The 27,140-nt window shown below is 37.5% G+C and overlaps 1 protein-coding gene and 1 pseudogene across 4 annotated transcripts in view; both read left to right on the plus strand.

Annotated features, from left to right (window-relative positions):
* TMCC1 (transmembrane and coiled-coil domain family 1) overlaps positions 1-27,140 on the plus strand; it is a 220,971-nt gene that overhangs the window by 67,627 nt on the left and 126,204 nt on the right. For all 3 annotated transcript variants that reach the window (XM_082345712.1, XM_082345713.1, XM_082345714.1), the window contains exons 2-3: positions 1,384-1,443; positions 5,319-6,016. In XM_082345712.1, the coding sequence (XP_082201838.1) occupies positions 5,441-6,016 (576 nt within the window). In that variant the 5' untranslated portion in view covers positions 1,384-1,443; positions 5,319-5,440. The remainder of the gene's footprint in view (positions 1-1,383; positions 1,444-5,318; positions 6,017-27,140) is intronic.
* Positions 5,881-26,318, plus strand: LOC309607316 (large ribosomal subunit protein eL39 pseudogene; annotated as a pseudogene). Its single transcript, XR_014249658.1, has 2 exons — positions 5,881-6,016; positions 19,269-26,318. The product of XR_014249658.1 is annotated as a large ribosomal subunit protein eL39 pseudogene (transcript).

Genomic DNA, 27,140 nt, shown 5'->3' on the forward strand with positions numbered 1-27,140 from the left:
GACCACCTGGGAATTCCCTGTTTTTTATTTAGTATGATGATTTTTTTCTTTTGGTCCACTTACATTTAATGTAATTACTGGACTATTTGGGTTTACATTTGACATCTTATATTTTGCGTTTTATATGTTCTACTTATCTGTGATCTTGCTTTCCCTCCTTTTTGCACTTATTTGGGTATTTTAATTCTGCTATTCCTTTCTATTAGCCTAGCAGTTATATACTCTTCTACTATTTTTAAATGTTTACCCTAGAGATTAAAACATGTAAACATGTATTTACTTTCTTTTTTCAAATATGTAAGTTTATTTTTTCTCAACATAATAATAGTCATAAAGTACAAAATTCAAAAGGTAGAAAAAGTTTAAAGATGGAAAGTCCTCCATTCACATCTGCCCACCAGCCGCTTAGTTCTCCACATGACTCAGAAATAAGTATCCACCAGTACAGGCATCTGGCCTCTTCACTAGCCCCCAAACGTATACTGTATTTACTGATCTGTGCTGTGTTTACTGCTCTCTAGCTGGGAATCTTGGCCTATATCTTCCTGCTTATTCATCCATCTTCTCATCCTTCATTAAAGCTTCTTTCTCCTTCTTGAAGCTTTTCTGAACAAATCTAATCTAATTGATCTTCTGCTTCTGATGGTAATCACAGTTTTCCTCCCACAATTTAGCACTTAATTATGTTGTTTTGTGCTGTTTTCCTTAAGTTGCAAGTATGTAAATCTTAACTTTCCATCCTAGATTGTGAGTTCCTTGAGGGTAAGATAGGATATGTTATTTGGTCTGTATAATGCTGAGCACAAAGCAGATGCCCCCCAAATATGTGCCTAAGTAAATTGCTTCTCTGGTAATGGCTGTCAGAAACTTGTTTTCCACGAAATTTTCAATTTTGGTGCATCTTGAGCCTCAATTGTTCACGGTAGATATAGTTTTTAAGAGTTGCTTTTAAATATAAAATTGCAGATAGACAATTGGAAGCTACTTGAAAAATATTTGCTTATAAAATTGTGCTGTTTTTCATGTATGTACTTGTTTTGCATTTCATGTTACTTTAAGATCAGTATTAATGGAATATCCATTCCTAATTCAGTATCATAGTGTAAAAATATTCATTGCTATTTATAAAACATGCCACTTTCTTTTTTAAGTATTGACAAGTTTCTTTTTTTCCAAGGTATTTTTCCTTGTTTACAGTTTTTTATTATACCTTTGCAAAATTAGAAAATACTAAAAAACACTAGAAAAAATTACCCTACTCCCACCAGTGAGAGATAAATGTTAACATTTTGTTATGTGTATACTTAGTTTTTTTCTTTGTTTGTGTAGATGTTTCCCTCTTGTAAGTTTCTCACTTTGTAATTCTTAATGTTTGCTTTTCAGCTTTTCCTAAAAGGATTCCAGAACACCTTAGCAGTGCTTGAGGAAGAGTGATAAAGGCAAGTATCCAACTCTTTATCATCAGTGAAATAACTTGGTTCATAGCCAAACCAGAAAGCTTTGGTCACCGTACCTATCACAAAAACTAAAACGTTGGGAAGAAAAACTTAAAGGAAAAAAAGAAAGATAATTCATATATAATTTGGAATTTTTTTGCAAAACTGTTGTAGAAAAATTGTTAAAAATTCTGAGAATTTAACAGAGTTATCTGAAATACCTGGTTTGTTGGTGGCTACCAGTTTTCCTCCTCTTTTTTCCCCACTTTTCACCCCTTCCCCTGCCCCCTTTCTCCCATGTCCTTTTGTTCCCTTTGCTCTTTACCCATTTCCTCTGGCTTACTTAAAAGAACTTTACTTTTCAGAGAAGCTGAATGAATAAAAGAGAAGCTAACATTTCCTTCTTACGGAAGCACACTTAGCTTTACTGTTGTACTTGTTTGTGTTAAACCAGAGACCTCAATATGGTTATTTGGGAAATTTTATAAACTGAGCAACAGTTATTATTGATTTGAATTTTACTGCTGTCTTACAGAAGAAAATAGGAGAGTCCTAAAAAACTTCCACATTATTGAATTCCTTTAGTGCTTGCTTTTCTTACTGTCACAAGTTTTATGTAATTAATTATTATAGCATTACTGTCTTTGGTATTTTTGGCATAGCATTTGACCTTCCTTAATATTTGTCACAAATTGAAAGGTGGCCTTAAAGATTTTTTCTTGGCCTACAGAAAGTTTTACCAAGTTTCACAGTATTTGACAAGAAATATTTCTTTCTTTCTTTTTCTTTTTCGGACAAGAGATATTTCTTGTTTGTGTTGATATCACAGCAATAATGCAGATGATAGGTACAAGTACCAGATTACATTTTATAGTCAGTGCAACAGGTTGTTTTTCAAAATTCTTATCTAACAACTTGATGTTTAAAGCTCAATTTAGGTTTCTTTAGTGTTCCATGTTAGGTAAGCTTCTGTTAGTATCATTAACATATGTTTTACCTTTAGAAATCCCAGAATTTATTACTCTTCTACTAGGTAATCTTTGCAGCTGTGTCGATATCCTGTGCAAACTTTGGCTTGGAAATTAACACTTTATTTCTAGGTTTTCCTAGGAATGCTGGCATTTCCTTGTAATTGATCATTTTGAATTGTTTGAAAATAAATAATGTAGACATGCTAGTGAAATCTCAAATGAAGTTACTGACATTTAAAATGTACCAGATTCTCCATTTTTTTATAAATACGAAGCAGGTGACCACCTGATTAGTTTATAACACTGCCTAATGAAACTGATTTGCTGAGTAATAAATTCCTGATATGTTTATATGTGAGACAAGTGGGTCATTTGGTTTTCCAGCTTACCTTGGCACCATTCCTCTCTTTATGGTATCTCTTATTCTCATGGGAGAAACTTATTTTACACATTTACTTTCAAAATCAACCAAAAAAAAAAAATCAGTTGTATTATTTAGCTAATGCAATATAAATAAGAAAAAAAGTAAATTACTTCCTCATTATCAGCCTGCTGCTTTCACAGTGCAAGAAGAGATTACTTGATATACACTGTTACTGGATTATCTTGGTTACATAGCCCTTTTTCTCTGAGAAGCTTAATGCTTTGCAGAGTGAAAATAATTCAATAACTATTAGTCTGTGCTACAAACTCATGAGAGAGGATGAGGATAATTAAATACATACACTATTGGCAACATTTTTGCCCACAAGGAGCCCCAGAAAACTCCAGTACAAACCAAGACAGTTGTTAATCTAGTAAGGATTAAGGGCTTCTTTCTTGGCTCTTGAAAAGGGAAAAGGAAAAATAAAGCAATACACAGCCAGGAAAAGGGTAGGAGGCCCCAGTGGTGTGGCAAGATTTCGGTGTGGCCACAAAGAATTTGAGTGAAAAGCAGGGAACTTTCCCATTCTCATGGCTCCTACTCATTTGCTTGGTTTGGGAGCAAAGAATTTTGTGGTATTTAGACAGTAGGAAGGTACTGGTGAGAGACAAAGGTCTCTAACCCTGTCAACACAGTTTACTCTCCTGAGTCATGAAGAGGTTAGGAGATGGGAAAATAAGCATGAAAGAATATGGTCAGCAGAGCCACAATGACAATGTCCATATACATGGTGAGAAGGTCTTCTGAGAGTAGTTACCAGGAAGAAAGGTCTAGTGGGTTTGCATTCCTGTCCCTTTGAACTCTAGTAGCCTGGAGGTCACAGTGAACTCTTAAATCCAGCTAATTTATGTCTTTTAGATTGCTACTTGGTGGCCAGGGGTCTGCATATCCCCAGAACATGACCGCCTTAGGAGCTTCACTAGTAGTGACTTAGACTGTTCAAAGTACTTGGTGTAGTGTATGGAGTTTTAAAGCTGTTTGAACGAAAGTCTGAGGTAAAATATGGAAATAAAGACCTTCCTACACCATATTTTGCCCTCCCTAGCAGGTTCTGTACATTAATACAATTTTGTTTTATATATTTGCAGAAACTCAATTAAAAAAAAACACACTTTCTATTATGAAAAATCTCATCCTTACCATCCCCTCCTTTTTTTTGGCATGTGATCTCTGTAACCATGGCAGTTGTGCTGACCTTGCATCTCTTAGTTTCAACTTCCTTTTAATTTCCTGCATTTAATATTGGTATGTGGTTGCTATTTGACCTTTCTTTTTCTCTACTTTCAGTCATACCCAGTTACTGTGTCACTTCTTTGCTTTTGAGTTTTTGTGAATACAGTTGTCCCTTGGTATCCTTGGAGGATTGGTTCCCGGACCCCTGCAAATACAGATATCCTCAGATGCTCAAGTCCTTTATATAAAATGACATAGTATTTGCATATAACTATGCACATCCTCCCATATACTTTAAATCATCTTTAGAGTATTTATAATACCTAATACTATGTAAATGCTATGAAAATAGTTATAGATACAATGTAAATGCTATGTAAATAGTTGCTGGGCACATGGCAAATTCAGGTTCTGCTTTTTGGAACATTCTGGAACTCCCCCACCCCCAATATTTTCCATCTGAGGTTGGTTAAATCTGCAGATGTGGAACCTGTGGATATGGAGGACTGACTGTGTATGAGAAGCCTCTGTCAGGGTTGACACTGTTCAAAGAAAGGGATTTCTTTGAGTCTCTTTTCTTGATAGCTGGTACTGAGCAAAGCTTTAGTCTCTCTGAAGACAGATTCTCTCTGGATCATTCACTCATATGGTGCCAAAAGATCATTTGGGCTTCAGCAGAGAATTCAACTTATAAGATTTTAATTTCCATTTTCTTCTCAAAAGTGCAAACCTGTAACTTGTAGTTGCCAGTGACCTTGATGAGTATGAAAGTTAACCAGAAATTCCTCTTTTCCATTAAAATCCACGTACAGTTAGGTTGGAATATTCACTTCTCACTATTATTCTTTGAATTTACTCTACTGAGCTTCAGCATACAGATAATTAACTGTGGTTATGAATGAGAGGAATAATTTAAATTGCCTCAGCAAGGCTGTATATATTGAATGCTCTGTGCTCTGTTCTCTCTTATTCCCCAAGTAATGGCTGTTCTCTCAAATATTATGGTTTCCATTCCAAGATGACTCCTCTAGTATTCAGTTCTTCTTCATATTGAAACTTGTAGGGATTTTTTAAAACGTTGCTCTTTTCATTTCCCGTGTACTTGTTTCTGAGCTTTTTCTCCTATTCTAGAAAATAATCATTACCCACTATCTGGAAAACTATCTTTTAATCTTCTGATTAAAGATTGTTTAATGATAATGCCTAGTTGTTTGGCTAGTGGCATGTTTTTCTTTGTTTTAACCCTGGAGTTTCTGCATGGATTTATAATATGAGGTTCTTTTTTTTTTTTTTTTTTTTTTTAACATTAGATAGGCATGAAGCCTTCGTCTCAAAGCTGCATGTGTAGTTACTGTTGAAGCAATGCCTACCTAATTTGACAGTCTTGGTGTGTTTAAAAATTTTTGAGTTTGCAAATAATCGTATTAAGTCTACTGATGGAGCCTTCGGGCAGTGAACAGTTATTTGAGGACCCTGATCCTGGAGGCAAATCCCAAGATGCAGAGGCCAGAAAGCAGACAGAATCAGAACAAAAGTTGTCTAAAATGACCCACAATGCTTTGGAGAACATTAATGTGATTGGCCAAGGCTTGAAGCATCTCTTCCAGCACCAGCGCAGGAGGTCATCAGTGTCTCCACATGATGTGCAACAAATTCAGGCAGATCCAGAACCCGAAATGGATCTGGAAGGCCAGAACGCGTGTGCTGAGATTGATGGTGTCCCCACCCACCCCACAGCTCTGAATCGTGTCCTGCAGCAGATCCGAGTGCCACCCAAGATGAAGAGAGGGACGAGCTTGCATAGTAGGCGGGGCAAGCCAGAGGCCCCAAAGGGAAGTCCCCAAATCAACAGGAAGTCTGGCCAGGAGATGGCAACTGTTATGCAGTCCGGCCGACCCAGATCTTCATCCACTACTGATGCTCCTACCAGCTCCACTGTGATGGAAATAGCTTGTGCTGCTGCTGCTGCTGCTGCTGCGTGTCTGCCAGGGGATGAGGCATCCGCAGAACGGGTAAGTCTGTTAGATTATCTGTTAACTTATTGTTCTTTGTATCTAGGACTCTGCAAACTTTGCTTTGGTGACTAAAAACAGGTATCTCATCAAGTACCTCGAAGTTGTGGCAAAAGATAGTTTCCATTTTCATTAAATAAGTGAGTTGAATAATAATCATTATAGCTAATAATGAATGCTTATAATTATATTCCTATTTGCTTCCTAACATATTGCTGTATTTTATTTATTTTATCCTTTTGCTAAAACCTTCAGTATACTTCATGTGCTCTTCATGTATTATATTAAAAGGCTCAGTTTTATGGCAGAGCAATAAAGATGCTTTGTTTGTTCTTGTTGCTTTAGTTTTACACATGAACTGGCTTTCTTAATATTAGTGAAGATAATGAATAAAGTTCTGGTATCTGGGTTTGTGCTTAGCATGGGAATATACTAAATTGCTTATAATTTCATTACACACTGTACCACATTATCAGCATTCAGTATACATTTTGCTTTCTACAGTAGAACGTATGCATTCTTATCATTTACACTTTTTTTTTAAATTTTTTAATTTTTTTTTTTTATACAGCAGGTTCTTATTAGTCATCAATTTTATACACATCAGTGTATACATGTCAATCCCAATCACCCAATTCATCACACGACCATCCCCACCCCCCCTGCAGCTTTCCCCGCTTGGTGTCCATACGTTTGTCTCTACATCTGTGTCTCAGCTTCTGCCCTGCAAACCGGTTCATCTGTACCATTTTTCTAGGTTCCACCTACATGCGTTAATATACGATATTTGTTTTTCTCTTTCTGACTTACTTCACTCTGTATGACAGTCTCTAGATCCATCCACGTCTCAACAAATGACCCAATTTCATTCCTTTTTATGGCTGAGTAATATTCCACTGTATATATGTACCACAGCTTTATCCATTCATCTGTCGATGGGCATTTAGGTTGCTTCCATGACCTGGCTATTGTAAATAGTGCTGCAGTGAACATTGGGGTGCATGTGTCTTTTTGAATTATGGTTTTCTCTGGGTACATGCCCAGTAGTGGGATTGCTGGGTCATATGGTAGTTCTATTTTTAGTTTTTTAAGAACCTCCATACTGTTCTGCATAGTGGCTGTATTAAGTTACATTCCCACCAACAGTGCAAGAGGGTTCCCTTTTATCCACATGCTCTCCAGCATTTGTTGTTTGTAGATTTTCTGATGATGCCCATTCTAACTGGTGTGAGGTGATATCTCATTGTAGTTTTGATTTGCATTTCTCTAATAATTAGTGATGTTGAGCAGCTTTTCATGTGCTTCTTGGCCATCTGTATGTCTTCTTTGGAGAAATGTCTATTTAGGTCTTCTGCCCATTTTTGGATTGGGTTGTTTGTTTTTTTAATATTGAGCTTCATGAGCTGTTTATATATTTTGGAGATTAGTCCTTTGTCTGTTGATTTGTTTCCAAATATTTTCTCCCATTCTGAGGGTTGTCTTTTCGTCTTGTTTATGTTTTCCTTTGCTGTGCAAAAGCTTTGAAGTTTCATTAGGTCCCATTTGTTTATTTTTGTTTTTATTTCCATTACTCTAGGAGTTGGATCAAAAAAGATCTTGCTGTGATTTATGTCAAAGAGTGTTCTTCCTATGTTTTCCTCTAAGAGTTTTATAGTGTCCGGTCTTACATTTAGGTCTCTAATCCATTTTGAGTTTATTTTTGTGTATGGTGTTAGGGCATGTTCTAATTTCATTCTTTTACATGTAGCTGTCCAGTTTTCCCAGCACCACTTATTGAAGAGACTGTCTTTTCTCCATTGTATCTCCTTGCCTCCTTTGTCATAGATTAGTTGACCATAGGTGTGTGTGGGTTTATCTCTGGGCTTTCTATCCTGTTCCATTGATCTATATATCTGTTTTTGTGCCAGTACCATATTGTATTGATTACTGTAGCTTTATACTATAGTCTGAAGTCAGGGAGTCTGATTCTTCCAGCTCCGTTTTTTTCCCTCAAGACTTCTTTGGCTATTCAGGGTCTTTTGTGTCTCCATACAAATTTTAAGATTTTTTGTTCTAGTTCCGTAAAAAATGCCAATGGTAATTTGATAGGGATTGCATTGAATCTGTAGATTGCTTTGGGTAGTATAGTCATTTTCACAATATTGATTCTTCCAATCCAAGAACATGGTATATCTCTCCATCTGTTGGTATCATCTTTAATTTCTTTCATCAGTGTCTTATAGTTTTCTGCAGAGAGGTCTTCTGTCTCCCTAGGTAGGTTTATTCCTAGGTATTTTATTCTTTTTGTTGCAGTGGTAAATGGGAGTGTTTCGTTAATTTCTCTTTCAGATTTTTCATCATTAGTGTATAGGAATGCAAGAGATTTCTGTGCATTAATTTTGTATCCTGCAACTTTACCAAATTCATTGATTAGCTCTAGTAGTTTTCTGGTGGCATTTTTCAGATTCTCTATGTATAGTATCGTGTCATCTGCAAACAGTGACAGTTTTACTTCTTCTTTTCCAATTTGCATTCCTTTTATTTTTTCTTATCTGATTGCCGTGGCTAGGACTTCCAAAACTATGTTGAATAATAGTGGTGAGAGTGGACATCCTTGTCTTGTTCCTGATCTTAGAGGAAATGCTTTCACTTTTTCACTGTTGAGAAAGACATTTACTGTGGGTTTGTCATATATGGCCTTTATTATGTTGAGGTAGGTTCCCTCTATGCCCACTTTCTGGAGAGTTTTTATCATAAGTGGGTGTTGAATATTATCAAAAGCTTTTTCTGCATCTATTGAGATGATCATATGGTTTTTATCCTTCAATTTGTTATTATGGTGTATCACATTGATTGATTTGCATATATTGAAGAATCCTTGCATCCCTGGGATAAATCCCACTTGATCATGGTGTATGATCCTTTTAATGTGTTGTTGGATTCTGTTTGCTAGTATTTTGTTGAGGATTTTTGCATCTGTATTCATCAGTGATATTGGTCTGTAATTTTCTTTTTTTGTGATATCTTTGTCTGGTTTTGGTATCAGGGTGATGGTGGCCTCATAGAATGAGTTTGGGAGTGTTCCTTCCTCTGCAATTTTTGGAAGAGTTTGAGAAGATTGGGTGGTAGCTCTTCTCTAAATGTTTGATAGAATTCCCCTGTGAAGCCATCTGGTCCTGGACTTTTGTTTGTTGGAAGATGTTTAATCACAGTTTCAATTTCATTACTTGTGATTGCTCTGTTCATATTTTCTGTTTCTTCCTGGTTCAGTCTTGGAATGTTATACCTTTCTAAGAATTTGTCCATTTCTTCCAGGTTGTCCATTTTATTGGCATAGAGTTGCTTGTAGTAGTCTCTTAGGATGCTTTGTATTTCTGCTGTGTGTTGTAACTTCTCCTTTTTCATTTCTAATTTTATTGATTTGAGTCCTCTCCCTCTTTTTCTTGAGTCTGGCTAATGGTTTATCAATTTTGTTTATCTTCTCAAAGAACCAGCTTTTAGTTTTATTGATCTTTGCTATTGTTTTCTTTGTTTCTATTTCATTTATTTTTACTCTGATCTTTATGATTTCTTTCCTTCTGCTAACTGTGGGTTTTGTTTGTTCTTCTTTCTCTAGTTCCTTTAGGTGTAAGGTTAGATTGTTTATTTGAGATTTTTCTTGTTTCTTGAGGTAGGCTTGTATAGCTGTTCTTGTTTCTTGAGGTAGGCTTGTATAGCTGTAAACTTCCCTCTTAGAAGTGCTTTTGCTGCATCCCATAGGTTTTGGATCATCGTGTTTTCATTGTCATTTGTCTCTAGATATTTTTTTATTTCCTCTTTGATTTCTTCAGTGATCTCTTGGTTATTTAGTAATGTACTGTTTAGCCTGCATGTGTTTGTGTTTTTTATGTTTTTTTCCCTGTAATTCATTTCTAATCTCATAGTGTTATCATCAGAAAAGATGCTTGATATGATTTCAGTTTTCTTAAATTTACTGAGGCTTGATTTGTGACCCAAGATGTGTTCGATCCTGGAGAATGTTCCGTGCGCACTTGAGAAGAAAGTGTAATCTGCTGTTTTTGGATGGAATGTCCTATAAATATCAATTAAATCTATCTGGTCTGTTGTGTCATTTAAAGCTTCTGTCTCCTTATTTATTTTCATTTTGGATGATCTGTCCATTGGTGTAAGTGAGGTGTTAAAGTCCCCCACTGTTACTGTGTTACTGTCGATTTCCTCTTTATAGCTGTTAGCAGCTGCCCTGTGTATTGAGGTGCTCCTGTGTTGGGTGTATATATATTTATAATTGTTATATCTTCTTCTTGGATTGATCCCCTGATCATTATGTAGTGTCCATCCTTGTCTCTTGTAACATTCTTTATTTTAAAGTCTATTTTATCTGATATGAGTATTGCTACTCCAGCTTTGTTTTGACTTCCATTTGCATGGAATATCTTTTTCCATCCCCTCACTTTCAGTCTGTATGTGTCCCTAGGTGAAGTGGGTCTCTTGTAGACTGCATATAGATGGGTCTTGTTTTTGTATCCATTCAGCAAGCCTGTATCTTTTGGTTGGAGCATTTAATTCATTCACGTTTAAGGTAATTATTTATTTTTTATTTTTTTAATTAAATTTATTTATTTATTTATGGCTGTGTTGGGTCTTTGTTTCTGTGCGAGGGCTTTCTCCAGTTGCGGCAAGCAGGGGCCACTCTTCATCGTGGTGCGTGGGCCTCTCACTGTCGCAGCCTCTCTTGTTGCGGAGCACAGGCTCCAGACGCACAGGCTCAGCAATTGTGGCTCACGGGCCTAGTTGCTCCGCAGCATGTGGGATCTTCCCAGACCAGGGCTCGAACCCGTGTCCCCTGCATTGGCAGGCGGATTCTCAACCACTGCGCCACCAGGGAGGCCCTAAGGTAATTATTGATACGTATGTTCGTATGACCATTTTCTTAATTGTTTTGGGTTTGTTTTTGTAGGTCCTTTTCTTCTCTTGTGTTTCCCACTTAGAGAAGTTCCTTTAGCATTTGTTGTAGAGCTGGTTTGGTGGTGCTGAATTCTCTTAGCTTTTGCTTGTCTGTAAAGCTTTTGATTTCTCCATGGAATCTGAATGAGATCCTTGCCGGGTAGAGTAATCTTGGTTGTAGGTTCTTCCCTTTCATCACTTTAAGTATATCATGCCACTCCCTTCTGGCATGTAGAGTTTCTGCTGAGAAATCAGCTGTTAACCTTATGGGAGTTCCCTTGTATGTTATTTGTCGTTTTTCCCTTGCTGCTTTCAGTAATTTTTCTTTGTCTTTAATGTTTGCCACTTTGATTACTATGTGTCTCGGCGTGTTTCTCCTTGGGTTTATCCTGTATGGGACTCGCTGTGCTTCCTGGCCTTGGGTGGCTATTTCCTTTCCCATGTTAGGGAAGTTTTCGACTATAATCTCTTCAGATACTTTCTCTGGTCCTTTCTCTCTCTCTTCTCCTTCTGGGACCCCTATAATGCGAATGTTGTTGTGTTTAATGTTGTCCCAGAGGTCTCTTAGGCTGTCTTCATTTCTTTTCATTCTTTTTTCTTTATTCTGTTCCACAGCAATGAATTCCGCCATTCTGTCTTGCAGGTCACTTATCCGTTCTTCTGCCTCAGTTATTCTGCTATTGATTCCTTCTAGTATAGTTTTCATTTCAGTATTGTTCATCTCTGTTTGTTTGTGCTTTAATTCTTCTAGGTCTTTGTTAAACATTTCTTGCATCTTCTCGATCTTTGCCTCCATTCTTTTTCTTAGGTCCTGGATCATCTTCACTATCCTTATTCTGAATTCTTTTTCTGGAAGGTTGCCTATCTCCACTTCATTTAGTTGTTTTACTGGGGTTTTATCTTGTTCCTTCATTTGGTACATAGCCCTCTGCCTTTTCATCTTGTCTATCTTTCTGTGAATGTGGTTTTTGTTCCACAGGCTGCGGGATTGTAGTTCTTCTTGCTTCTGCTCTCTGCCCTCTGGTGGATGAGGCTATCTAAGAGGCTTGTGTAAGTTTCTTGATGGGAGGGACTCTTATCATTTATTCTTAATGAATAGTTTTTTTTGGTCTGCCTGGAAGGAGAGCTAAGCATAACAAATTTAGGGGGAACTCCATTCATATAACTCTAACTTCATCTCTCAGTTATGGTTAATTGAGGCACTAACCTCAAACTGTTTCAAACTAGGTTTTGAAAACTCAGATACATGTAGCTAGGTACGTAGTGACAATGAGTGAACTCAAGTGTTAGAGGCTTGGATGGACTGAAGAAAGAATATGTGCTCTGTCTATGGGACTTCCCTGGTGGCTCAGTGGTTGAGAATCTGCCTGCCAATGCAGGGGACACAGGTTCGAGCCCTGGTCCGGAAAGATCCCACATGCCGCGGAGCAGCTAAGCCCGTGTGCCACAGCTACTGAGCCTGTGCTCTAGAGCCGAGTCACAACTACTGAGCCCATGTGCTACAACTACTGAAGCCCGTGCACCTAGAGCCTGTGCTCCCCAACAAGAGAAGCCACTGCAATGAGAAGCCCACGCTCCGGAACAAAGAGAAGCCCCCGCTCGCCAGAACTAGAGAAAGCCCACATGCAGCAACGAAGACCCAACGCAGCCAAAAAAAAAAAAAAAAAAAAGAGTGTGTGCCCTGTCTAAAGGGACAGTGTCTTCTTAGCTTTAGCTGATTGTTTTAATTTAGGACTGTGAGCCCAGTCTTGCCAGGGCTTCTGAATTTTCAAGAGAGCTAGAAAGTTAAATGAATAATCTCTTGATTTTTAATGTACTGTGCAAGCCAAAACAGAACACATTTGTGGGTGAGGTCTGTCCCTTAGTGTCACCATCTTGCTATCTTTTGGCTTTACTTTTATGTATTCCTTAGGGCTTTTATCATAGTAAATCACTTTTCATTCTGTGTCTGCTTCTGGCACCAGTAAGTTTATTTTATAGCCTAGAAATCTAAATATTGAGTCTAGGACCTTTAAACCTCTCCTATCTAAAGAAGACACTGTGGGCTTCCCTGGTGACACAGTGGTTAAGAATCCGCCTGCCAATGCAGGGCACACAGGTTCGAGCCCTGGTCCAGGAAGATCCCACATGCTGCAGAGCAACTAAGCTTGTGCGCCATAACTACTGAGCCTTTGCTCTAGAACCCGCGAGCCACAACTGCTGAGCCCGTGTGCCGCAACTACTGAAGCCCACACGCCTAGAGCTCATGCTCCGCAACAAGAGAAGCCACGACAGTGAGAAGCCCGTGAGCCACAACAACTGAGCTCGTGTGCCGCAACTACTGAAGCCCACATGCCTAGAGCCATGCTCTGCAGCAAGAGAAGCCACCGCAATGAGAAGCCCGCGCACCACAACGAAGAGCAGCCCCCACTCTCCGCAGCTAGAGAAAGCCTGCACGTAGCAATGAAGACCCAACAAGCCAAAAATAAATAAGTAAAATAAATTTAATAAATAAATAAATAAAGTAAAAAAGACACTAAATGGAAACAAGCAGATAGTGGACAGTAAATCTCTTTAGGAAGTTAAACGTGTCAGAAAAACAGATCCACCAGAATAACAGAATCATCAGAATAATGATTCACTTCATTAAAATTAAAAGTATAAATGAGGAAAAGTAGCATATATTTATGCTATAATTCAAGTAAAAAGGACATTTGATCATTAATTATGCAATCTACTTGGCAATACAAACTAACAATATAATTGTATAATTTGTCTTAATCTGTACCATAGAACATTAAGAAATTTATTGGTAGCGATTCTAGGATTACAGACTTTTATGTTATAATGAAAGAGCATAAGTAAAGCTTATTGTATGCATTTATATTGTTTTGAAAACTTCATAGAAACAAAGCCAAGGGAGAATCTTTTTTCATAAAATTGTTTTTTTTAATGTTCTTTGTCAACTTTACTGACATATACTTCAATAAAACCCAGTCATTTTAAGTGTGCAGTTTGATTAGTTTTGAGAAATTAATAGCCATGTAACAGCAATCATGGTATAGAACATCTCCATCACCCCAGGATGATTTCTTATGCTCCTTTGCTGTAAGTCCTCTGTTCTCTAACCAACCCTTGGCCCCTGGCAACCACTGATTTGCTTTCTATCACTATTGTTTTGCCTTTTCTAGAATTTAATGTAAATGGGATCATACAGTACATAGTCTTTTGTGTTTGGCTTCTTTCACTTGGCATAATGCTTTGGAGTTTCAGCTATGTTCTTGCATCGTTTTTATTGCTGAATAGTATTCCATTGTGTATCTATTTGTTTATCCGTTCACCAGCTGATGGACATTTGGATCATTTCCATTTTCTGGCTGTAATGAAATGAACTGCTATGAACTTTTGGATATAGGTCTTACAGACAGTCAGTAAAAGTTTTTATTATCAAAAAAATTATTTAAAAAGATACGTACTTTGAATATTTTATTTTATTTTTATTTTTTAATTTAATTTAAATTTTTTTTGGCTGCACTGCGTGGCTTGTGGGATCTTAGTTCCCTGACGAGGGATCGAACCTGGGCCCCGGCAATGAAAGCACCATGTCCTAACCACTGGACTACCAGGGAATTCCCTTAATTAAAAAATTTTATTGAAGTATATTTGAATATTTTATTTTAACGTAAAACTAAGGTTGTCTTACATTTTATTTTCCTTTTTAAATTGAACTATAGTTGACATACAATATTATATTCGTTTCAGATGTACAACACTGTGATTTGACATTCACATACATTATGAATTGATCACCACAATAAGTTAAGTAACCATCTGGCACCATACAAAGTTATTATAATGTTATTAACTGTATTTCCTATGCTGTACATTACATCCTCTTCACCCATTTTGCCCGCCTCCCCACCCTTCTTTCCTCTGGCAGCCACCAGTTTGTTCTCTTTATCTATGGGACTCTCTGTCTTGTTTTTTAGGTTCAACATATAAGTGAACTCACATGGTATTTGTCTTTCTCTGACTTATTTCACTTAGCATAATAGCCTCTAGGTCCATCCATGTTGTTGCAAATGGCAGGGTTTCATTCTTTTTTATGGCTGAGTAACATACCATTGTGTATATATCTTCTTTATCCATTTGTCTATCAGTGGACACTTAGATTGCTTCCATATCTTGCCTATTGTAAATAATGCTACAGTGAGCGTAGGGGTGCATATATCTTTTCAAATTAGTGTTTTCATTTTCTTTGAATAAATACCTAGAAGTGGAATTGCTGGATTGTATGGTAGTTCAATTTTTAATTTTTTTGAGGAACCCCCATACTGTTTTCCATAGTGGTTGCACCAATTTCCATTCCCACCAATAGTGCATGAAGGTTCCCCTTTCTCCACATCCTCGCCAACACTTGTTATTTGTTGTCTTTTTGATGATAGCCATTCTGAGAAGTGTGAGGTGATATCTCATTGTGGTTTTGATTTGCATTTCCCTGATGATTAGTGATGTTGAGCATCTTTTCATGTATCTATTGACCCATCTGTATGTCTTCCTTGGAAAAATGTCTTTTCAGGTCCTCTGCCCATTTTTTAAATTGGATTGTTTGGTTCTTTGATATTGAGTTGCGTGAGTTCTTTATATATTTTGGATATTAACCCCTTATTTGATATATCATTTGCAAATATATTTTTCCATTCAGTAGATTGTCTTTTCGTTTTGTTGATGGTTTCCTTCACTGTGCAAAAGCTTTTGAGTTTGATGTAGTACCATTTGTTTATTTTTGCTTTCATTGCCCTTGCCAGAGGAGACAGATCCAAAAAAAATACTGCTAAGACTGATGTCAAAGAGCATAACGTTTTAAAAAACATAAATCTACTATTGGACTTCTGTTCCTTTCTTGTACTCATTGTATAGACTGTAATTTCTAGTTTTAATTTTTATAAAGTGGAGTGATAACTTAATGACACTTGTGAAGCAGTTGGGGTCTGAATCTTAGGTTTTAATAATCTCTTGAAATATCTTGCCCACCTTAAATTCATTTTTTTAAAAGCAGCTTACCTGTATTGAGTCTTAAAGTGCTTTACTTAGTTTTCATAGAAACAGCAGCCCTTTTTCTACTCATATCTGATTGGTTTATTTAGTATTTAGTTAAACTATTATAATGAGTATAAGAAACTGATATGGGAGCAAGATGTGTATGGAAGTACTAGCCATGAACATTGATTCTCATGAAGGCATAAAGTCCACATGTCTTTTGAAGAAAACAGAGAGTTTAAGAATAATATGACAAGTTGGTTAAGTAGAGATTAGTCTGGAGAACTTCTACTCTGCTGTATCATAGTATGTGAGATTGATCATTTTGAATTCTAAATATTGGCTCCTCTATTTTTATATCTTTTTTTTTCTCTCTTGACTCAAAGTTCTGAGTATGAAAATGTTTCAGTACTGGTTATAAACATTTAAGTACACTGATATTTCTGTCCCATGGAGTTAATATCATTCTTATAGACTTGCACGTGCATGTAACCATGTGCACACACAACCCGAAGACAAATGTTGAGTTGATTTTCAAGTGTATCCATTGTGCTTGAAAGCTACCTGCTTTTGCCTTAGCCATCTGCCACATAACCAGTCTAGTTTTAAAATTAGATTCTTGGCCTTTAAGCTCGATTCCTTTTTTAAAAAAAAAAAAAAAATCAGATTTGGCAAGTATTTATTTGTGGCTAATATGTGCAGACCATGGCTTTGACCTAATATTGGAAATGAGACCTGGTTGGAACAGTCATGACATGTTGAATACAAAGGTTCTGTATTCCCTTTCTTTTCAGGTTTACTAACGTCAATCTTTTTCTCACAGAAAAGTCTTATTGACAGATTCAGTCCGCTACAGTACTTGTATATACTTGGTCAAATTACATTATTTAAAGGATCATCTTTAAATTCACAAAGGCAGATTGATATAGTCATAAGCAGTTTTATCTATAAGTGCTTTGTGATTTGAAAGTTAAAAAGTTAATTTTTTTGAATTTGAAAGAAATATGCCCAGTGTAGAAACCTTTGAAAATACAGAAAAATAAAAGAAGAAAAAAACTATTGCCAATATTTTGGTGTTTTTTCTCAATATATTACTTACATATGAAAAACATATCGAAGAAAATTTAAATTTATTTAGTTTTATTAAGATTAACATTTTAAGATAAAACCAGAATCTTATTAAATGCACAGTTTTTTTTGTTTTTTGTTTTTCTATTATTTTTGATTAAAGTTCTATCATGAGCATTTTTAGATACTTATAAATATTCTTTATAGATTCTTACTGACTGCATAATATTATAACATATTTTGTTGTAATGCCATAATTTGTGTTAACCATTTTTAGATATTCAGTTGGAGATGGGGAAATGAATATATTTAAATTTTCAATATAATTTCCTTTACGTAAAACTATATGGAATATTAATCAAGAGATATTTAGGAGTACCTAGTGGTAGTGATGATAATGATAGGCTACCATTCGTCTTGTGCTTATTATGTGGCGGACAGTGTGTTTACACAAGTTATGTAATTTTCTCATTAATTCTAAAACAGCCCTCTCTTTTGTATTTTCCCTTTTCTGTTGATGAAATAACAGAGGCATAGAACAGTTAAGTATGCCATGATTTCACAGCTAGCATATTTCCAACTAGAGTGTTTCAGAACTAAAATAATAAGTCTAGGCCATTTATATTTTGATTAGATATGTTTTAGTAACTGCTGTGTGCTAGACAGTATCTGATTCGAAAACTCTTTTATCATACCAAACTCTCTCTCCATTTTTATGTATTGGGCATTGGTCAGAGGAATCTGGGAAAGCTTTGAAGGAAGGGCAACAGGATTTTGTTGTAGATAATAGGGAGTAAGGATATCCTCTACGTTAAAGACGTTTTGGAATAAAACTAGTGTTTTCTTAGTAAACTTACAGTCTTTCAAGGTATATTATGGACTTGAACAATAAGGCCTGTGACATTTTGGATGATATGTTGAGAGAATGCCTTGTGTCCACAGGGCTTGCAAGACAGGTGCCAGGTCTTAGCTTTGTATCCCTCCGAGCACCTAAAAGGACAACATTTTACACACAAGTACCTCATGCAGAAATAGCATTTTAGGGTATTTACTAACTAATGAGCAAATCCTCTTCTCTGTCTACATCTTAAGTGTTGTGTCCTTCTAAGTTTTAACCATAGCCTGTACCAGTCTTTTTACTCCTTTGTGAACTTAAATGCTTCCACAAAATTTTGGTCTCCAACCTGACCAATCCTATATGATCTTCAGAATTGGTTATTTATCTGTTGGTTGTCTGCATAGACAGTTCAAACTCATCATTTACAAATTTAAATTCATCATCATCATCTCTCATAAACTTTTTTGCCTTTTAGGGTGTTTTTTGTCTCAGTTGTTTCAAAACTTGAGTGAATACAGTAAAAATCCCTTTGGACACTAGTTGAAAATAAGATTTCTGTGCCCCATTCCCAGAATTTCTGATTTAGAAGATCTGGTATGGAGCCTAGAAATGTGTATTTTTTAAAAAAATAAATAAATTTATTTATGTATTTATTTTTGGCTGTGTTGGGTCTTCATTGCTGCGTGCAGGCTTTCTCTAGTTGCGGCGAGGGAGTGCTATTCTTCGTTGCAGTGCGTGGGCTTCTCATTGCGGTGGCTTCTCTTGTTGCGGAGCATGGGTTCTAGGCTTGTGGGCCTCAGTTGTGGCATGCAGGCTCAGTAGTTGTGGCTTGCGGGCTCTAGAGCACAGGCTCAGTATAGAAACGTATATTTTTAATCAAGGCCTCAGATGATTCTAGTGCAGTCAGCCCATGAGTTTGAGAATTACTGGATCTGAATTTCTGGAGCCACCAGTCACGCGGGTTGGCAAGCTTTGAGTTATCTGGACCCCTCCTACTCTTTAATCACATGATCCCCAAGGTTGCCCCCATTCTCCATTCCTAAATCAGTGTCCTAGTTTAGGCCTTCATTCATCTCATTGCCCTTTCAAAACCTTTCTCCATGCTGCGCACAGCTTGTGAGAGCTGTCTAAAATCAAAACAAATCATTGTCATTTCCGCTGCTTAAAAACCCTTCACTGGCTCCATCATTTCCTGAGGCATATGTTCCTTGAAATGACATGCAAGACCTTCCATGATTTAGCCCATGTGCACTTCTTTACCTCATACCACTCCCAGCTCATACAGCAAGTAGCACTCCTTTCCCATACTTTTTATTCTTCCTCTAAAGTTTTTCCTATTTCCATATTTTGGCTTATGCTTTCATTCAGTCATTCATTCAGCAAACATATATTGATATGTTCTAGGCACTGTGGATACTGTGATGAACAAAAACAGATGTGAGGGCTTCCCTGGTGGCGCAGTGGTTGAGAGTCTGCCTGCCAATGCAGGGGACACGGGTTCGAGCCCTGGTCTGGGGGGATCCCACATGCCGCGGAGCAACTGGGCCCGTGAGCCACAACTACTGAGCCTGAGCGTCTGGAGCCTCTGCTCCGCAACAAGAGAGGCCGCGATAGTGAGAGGCCCGCGCACCGCGATGAAGAGTGGCCCCCACTCGCCACAACTGGAGAAAGCCCTCACACAGAAACGACCCAACACAGCCAAAAATAAAAATAATAAAAACAAAAAAAAACAAAAAACAGATGTGAGCCTTACTCTCATGGAGTTTATTATCAGATGGGTACACATATTAAATAATCATTTGGCGAATTCCCTGGCGGTCCAGTGGTTAAGACTCCATGCTTCCAATGCAGGGGGGGCGGGTTCGATCCCTGGCCGGGGAAGTAAGATCCTGCATGCTGTACAGTGTGGCCAAAACAAACAAAACTAAACTAAAAAAAAATCATTCAAACAAATCTAAATTTTCAGCTGTGACAAGTGCTACTAGAGCCTGTTATTGGAACATTTGACCTAGTTAAGGAAGTCAGGGTATACTTCCATGAGGAAGTGACAGAGATCTATAGGATAATCTGGGGTAATTAGGTGATGGAGTGAGAACTGCAGGTGCAAAGGTGCTAAGATAGAAGGAAGTTTACTGAGTATGAGGGATAGGATGGCAGGTGTGTATGTCTGTGTGTGTGCACATGGATGCACTCAGTGGTTAAGTCTGGAGAAAGAGATAGGAAGCAGTTCATACAGAGGTTTGCAGAGAGTGTTAAGGGGTTTTTCTCTACCTAAGAGGAATGAGTAGCATCAAAGCATTTTAACACGTTATTGACTGGGCGATTTTTGCAGAAACTAACACCTGGGGCCGTAATACATCTCCGGTCAAAAATGTGTTAAGCGAGGGGGGCAGTTTCAACTTTGTGATTAGAAAATATCACTATGCTTATAGCATGGAGAATGGATTGACTGGGTTCAGGTGGAATGCAGGTAGATGAGCCAGAAGGCTGTCGTGTCCAGGTGAGAGATGACAGTAGTTTGGATCAAAGAAGTGATGGTGGGAGTGGAGAGAAGAATTACCTAAGGGCAGGAGTGTGCCTTATTCATATTTGAATTCCCCATGCCTAATACTTTGGCCCTTGGATTATTTGTTTGATGAATTAGTAGTAAATAGAGATAGGGAGCAAGACAGGATGTCTAATTAGTGAGTTTGAGAATGTACATGGATAAGTTTCTGAAATGGAGTAAGCTTTCATTCAATTATTCATCAATACTTATTAAATACATACTATGCACTAGGCAATGTTCTAGGTAGTTAGAATACACCAAAAAATGAAACAGGCGAAAATTTCTGTCCTTATGGAGCTTACTTTGTATTGAAGGAGATAGCATACAATAGATATAATAAATGAATGGTATGTTATATTGGAAGATGATAAGTATTATGGAAAAAAAGAACAAAATTAGACCAAGATAAGAGATCAGGAGTGTGTATAGAGGGGAGTTGAGTTGCAGTATAAAGTAGGATGATAAGGGTAAGCCTCTCTGAGAAGGTAACATTTGAGTGAAGCCTTGAGATGAAGGAGTTAAGTCACGAGGCTGGCCCTCTGGGGGATAAGTACTTAGGCAGATGAAGTAACTCCAGGGTGGGAGTTACTCCAGCCTGCCTGACATGTCCAAGGAATAGCAAGGAGGCCAGTGAGGAAAAGCTGAGTGAGCAGGGGACAGTAGTAAGAGATGGGGTTAGAGAGGTCACAGGTAGCCAGATCGGGTAGGGCCTCAGATATCGTAAAGCCTTTGGCTGTACTCTGAATGAGACAGGGAGCCATTGGAGGGTTTTGAGCATAAGGGTGATATGATCTGACTTACCTTTTTTTTTTTTTTAAACATCTTTATTGGAGTATAATTGCTTTACAATGGTGTGTTAGTTTCTGCTTTATAACAGTGAATCAGCTATACATATACATATATCCCCATATCTCCTCCCTCTTGCATCTCCCTCCCACCCTCCCTATCCCACCCCTCTAGGTGGTCACAAAGCACTGAGCTGATCTCCCTGTGCTATGCAGCTGCTTCCCACTAGCTATCTGTTTTACATTTGGTAGTATATATAAGTCCATGCCACTCTCTCACTTCGTCCCAGCTTACCCTCCCCCCTCCCGGTGTCCTCAAGTCCATTCTCTACGTCTGCGTCTTTATTCCTGTCCTGCCCCTAGGTTCTTCATAACAGATTGCCAACAAACACATGAAAGAATGCTCAACATCACTAATCATTAGAGAAATGCAAATCAAAACTACAATGAGGTATCACTTCACACCAGTCAGAATGGCCATCATCAAAAAATCGACAAACAATAAATGCTGGTGAGGGTGTGGAGAAAAGGGAACCCTCTTGCACTGTTGGTGGGAATGTAAATTGATACAGCCACTATGGAGAACAGTATGGAGGTTCCTTAAAAAACTAAAAATAGAAATACCATAGGACCCAGCAATCCCACTACTGGGCATATACCCTGAGAAAACCATAACTCAAAAAGAGTCATGTACCACAATGTTCATTGCAGCACTGTTTACAATAGCCAGGACATGGAAGCAACCTAAGTGTCCATCGACAGATGAATGGATAAAGAAGATGTGGCACATATATATAATGGAATATTACTCAGCCATAAAAAGAAATGAAATTGAGTTATTTGTAGTGAGGTGGATGGACCTAGAGTCTGTCCTACAGAGTGAAGTAAGTCAGAAAGAGAAAAACAAATACCATATGCTAACGCATATATATGGAATCTAAAAAAAAAAAAAGACTTACTTTTTAAAAAGGATCACTGGCTGCTGTGTGAATAGACTGCAGGGGTCGAGGGTGGATACTCAGAGGACCTGTTAGGAGTCTGTTGTAGAATCTAGGCAAGAAAGGATGATACTGAAAGCAGGGTCTTAGCTGCCTTAAATAGAGCAGTCAGAGAGATCAAAGCAAGAGAATAACAGTGGTCGGTTTGAAAGATTTTGAAAGTCCCAATAGTATGTCCCTGGAAGGCAAGTGGGGTTAATTAGCAGTATGTCAAGAAAGGGATTCTCTATGAAGAAAAGAATAATGAGCTTTGATGTAGATTTTATGCAACATCATAAAACATTTTAGAAAAACTACTAAATTATTGCAGCAGAGGCCCAATGAAAGAATCAAAATTTAAGGAGTTGGCAATTGAATACATGTTTTCATGACAGTAGGTTAGAGATAAGCCATGTTTTGAAGCAATGGTAAGATTCATAGTGGTTCAGAAGTCAAGTATACATTTCATGGTGTAAATTGAGATTATTTAAGTAAATGCTTTGAAATTTCAGAATAGTACAGTTGACCCTTGAACAAAGTGGGAGTTCAGGGTGCCAATCCCCCACCCAGTTGAAAATCCACATATTGCCATCTCTGCATCAAAAACAAAAGAATTGATATAGAACGAACTTATGGTTGGGAGGGAGGGAAGGGTGGGGCGGAGGGATAGTTGGGGAGTTTGGGATTGACATGTTCACAGTGCTATGTTTGGAATGGATGACCGACGGGGACCTACTGTGTAGCACGGGGAATTCTGCTCAGTTTTGTGTGGCCACCTGATTGGGAAAAGAATTTGAGGGAGGGAAAATGATTTATAAAGTGTAGAACTGCCTAAAAAACCAAACCAAAACAAAAAACCCCAAAAAACCCCCAAAGGAGTTGATAAATTACTCACCCAAGAACAGGAAGCTGAAACAGTTTGGTTTGGATAGAATCTGGACTCAAACCCTAATTCTTTTGAATTCACTATTGTGATCTCTAATCAAACACAAACTTTCCCCCCATACTTAGTTAAAGATCTGTAAGATGAAAATACAGGTGCTATATTTATTGAAAAAAATCCACATGTAAGTGGACCTGTGCAATTCAAACCCATGTTGTTCAAGGGTCAGTTGTATATAAATGTGCCACAGTATTAGGCTAGTGTTGTTTAAAGATAACGTGGTGACATCAGGGGAGAAATGGACAGTAGAGTTAGAGGAGAAAGGAGGCCTGCTAATTCAGAGTAGTTTAATTTGGTTCAGTTCCCTCAAGTTTTTGTATATTGTAATTGTTGTTTTATGATGAGTCAAACTTCTAAACACTCAGGTTACTTGTAACATTATAAAGCCAGATTTTATACCTCATTCTCAAATAGAAGAGTGTAAAATAATTGATTAAAATGTGCTTGATTATAATGGAAAATAGTGTTAAAAAAAAAAAGCTTCTGTCCTTGATTTGCCATTTACTAGCAAGTGATTTTAGGCAAGTCACTTAACTATCTCATCTTCAGCGCTCCTGCCCATTTTTTTCTTTGTTTATGATGTGGAATATGAAAAATTGTATAGATGAAAGTACAAACCTAGTTAAGCATACTAAAGGCTTTCATGGTGATATCTCAGTTTAGATGCTCTTCTGTTATATCTTTTATAAAATACCGTGGGATCAGAAATGTTTTCCCCCTATGTATGTTTGTTCATACATTTGTTCAATATTGTTTATAGAGTGTTTGACCTAGCATTGTTTTAGGTTAGGGATCTGCAGAATTTTTCTGTAAACAGTCATTTAAATATTTTTGACCATATGGTCTGTCTTGCAACTACTCAACCATGTCGTAGCATGAAAGCAGTCACCCATAATATGTAAATGAATGGGCATGCCTGGGTTTGACTGTGGTGAACAGTATCTGGGCCTTGGCCCATACTTTGCCCACCACAGTTTTAGGTGCTAAGAATATATGAGTGAATAAAACAGACAAAAATACTCGCCCTGGTGGAGTTTAAGAGGAGGTAAACAAAACATATAAGTAAAATGCACAATATGACAGTTGCAAAAGAAGATAAAGAATTCTAGGGCAGGAAATTTTAAGCAGAGTTGATCGGGGAAGACCTCACTGATACATGAGCAAAGACCTGAAGGATGTGAGGAGATAACTAGGGAAAGAGCAGACCAGGCAGAGGGAAGAGCAAAGGGGAAGGTCCCAAAGGCCTGTACTATAAAGAAATTTTACTGAAATTGGATTTTTGGGGGCATTGTTAAGGGGAGAAAATGATAATGCACATCAAGGCCGTAAGTCATAGCCTCCTGTCTACATGTGCCAGATGGGTGAGGAGCAATACTTAGAATAGTTCTTACTAATGAGAATTTGGTCTGTATGCATTATTTAAACTTATGTTGTATGGTTTAAGTGTTAGTACTTTTCATCTTGTTAAAAAACAAAGTTCAACTGAGCAAATTTAAGGATCTTACTGACTTTATTCAACGTTTCATGAATTGGAGAGCATTCAGTCTAAGCAAATAGAAGGAACTCTGAAGAGCTGTACAATATGAAAGACTTTTATAGGCCGAAGGGAGCAGGAACAAGGAAGTTATACTAGGCAAAAAAGTATATTGGTTATTGCTAGGTTACTTTCCCTGTAGAGGATGGCAGGGGTTACCTAACTAATGCTGATCAAGCAATTCCTGATTGGCTGGTTTGAGTCCATTTCTGGGAGAGACAAAACTGTAATTTAGTTCTCAGTTTGACGATGTGAGGATTAGCATAAGTGACTCCATTTGGGGCCTGTTGTCTTGTTTTTAACAAGCATACTGTGCTTAGATGTAGCTTTTAGAATAGTCATGTCAAGTTGCCTAGTCTAAGGTGTAGTTTCAGGGCACTCTTCTAAAGTGTATTTGTCCTCTTTCTTATTTTCTATTTATGTACATATATGAATACACACAAGTGTTTATACTATTCAAACACATTTCTAAATATGTAAATTAAGATTATCTTTTTTATTAAATGGGACCTTTCTTTACAACAGATACTTTTATCCCACCAATAATATCCCTTAAGTATTCCTCAGTTGGAGATAGGCACTTTGAGAGAGATGAGAGCTACATATAAATCATGTTAACAACCTTATTTTCAGAGACCTCACAGTCTTGTTGGGACGGCAAGATTTATGTAAGTGGCAATTAAAGAAGCAGTGTGATGTGGTATAATCAAGCCCAGGAGTCAGGAGCCTACAGTTTTGGGTTCTAAGAATGCCTTATTTCTGTTTTTTTTATATCAGCGTGACCTTAAACAAATTAAATTCTCTAGGTTTCATTTCCTTCATTTTCAAGATGAGGTCATTGTACTAAATAATATTTAAATTTACTTCTAATTTGAAAATTAGAAGCAGGATAAAGTGATGACATGTGAGGTGGTTGATCCAATCACTGTAGGCTCTACTTGGCCACCTAGAGGGCTGAGGCTACTAATATCTATAGCATATTATAACCCTTTCTTAGCAGTTAAAAGCTTTGTTAGAGAACACTGTATAATCAGCTGTTACTGAAATTAAGGACAGTAGAAGTTCCTAGAAGGGAGAGATAAGTATGGGGTCAAGTTGTTGACAGGGGCTTTGTAGAGAATGTGCTCCTTGGAGATGTTTTAGGAGTATGAAGCACACTCAGTATAGATCTTCTCCATTGTAAGACAACACAATACATGCAGATTTCACGTTTCAAAATAGTTGAGATGTGCTTTAAAAAAGAAGAAGAATCAATTCCTCTTTCTTCTCCGCCATCCTGTGTGCGGTTGAATTTGCTCCTTGCCATGTCTTCTCACAGACTTTCAGGGTCATGCAATTCCTGGCCAAGAAACAAAAGCAGAATCGTCCCATTCCCCAAAGGATTCGAATGAAAGCTGGTAATAAAATCAGGTATGTCTCCAAGAGAAGACATAGGAGAAGAACCAAGCTGGGTCTGTAAGGAGCCCCGCACATGAGATGGCACACATATTTATGCTGTGTCAGGGTCACTTGCATCTTACCATATCACTCTGAAAACATCACCACCATCAGAACAGCTGGATGTATTTTATTGGGAAAATGATTTTTCTCTTTGTGTCAGTGTTTCTGCACTAGTGTTTGGCTCAGTAATAAATATGTGAGACCTTCCAAAAAAAAAAAAAAGAAAAGAAGAAACCCCAATTGTGAGCCTCTCAAGAGCTAGGACCATGTGCTAGTTATCTTTATTTATACCCCACATAGAACTCTAGGGCCTAACCAGTATGAGGACCAGTAAGAAATTAGAGGAAGTAATGAGAGATAAGATTGGAAGAGCATATGATTATATATAGCTGATTTCTAAAATTTCAATTTAGGGTAGAGGTCTTTGATTTAGCATAATGAATGTGAAACAATAATTTTGATGATGTTATTGGATATAGGGACCCCTCATTATATATTTCTGAAAGGGGGGTTGCGTGTTGAAAATATCATATACGATTTTTTTAAATAGTTATGTTCAAGGTGGAATGAAGTAAGAAAAAAAAAAAGCTGAGGTATCAGGGAGCTCAGCTAAGAAGTTACTGCCTTGTATTATAAGCATCCACCAACTTCTAAGACAACATTCAAGTGTGAAGGGAAACTTTGAGGTTAGTGATCCTGGTTCTCTATTTAAAGGTTAGTATCACTTCAGAGCTCACTGTATCACTTTCCTGTTTATAGATGAATTTAGAAAAAGTAATATACCTTTATTAGGCTGCAGTTAGGGAAGTTTTGTGGGCTGATTTCAGTTTGGACAGAGAGAAAGGGAGTTTTTTTTGCCACTTTAATATTTAATTTTATTGTTCATGATGGCTATTACATCTGTTTGAAGATCCATAAAATTGATTTTCTACCCACTGGGAAATAAATGGGCTATTTAAAACCATAGGCCACAGACAAATCTCCTGAGGTGCATGAGAGCACATTTCTCTCAAGAAAGGGAATTTTCTTGTAATGCCTGGCTGAATCTG

This window comes from Balaenoptera borealis, assembly GCF_965194805.1.
Source record: "Balaenoptera borealis genome assembly, chromosome: 12".
Lineage (NCBI taxonomy): Eukaryota > Metazoa > Chordata > Mammalia > Artiodactyla > Balaenopteridae > Balaenoptera > Balaenoptera borealis.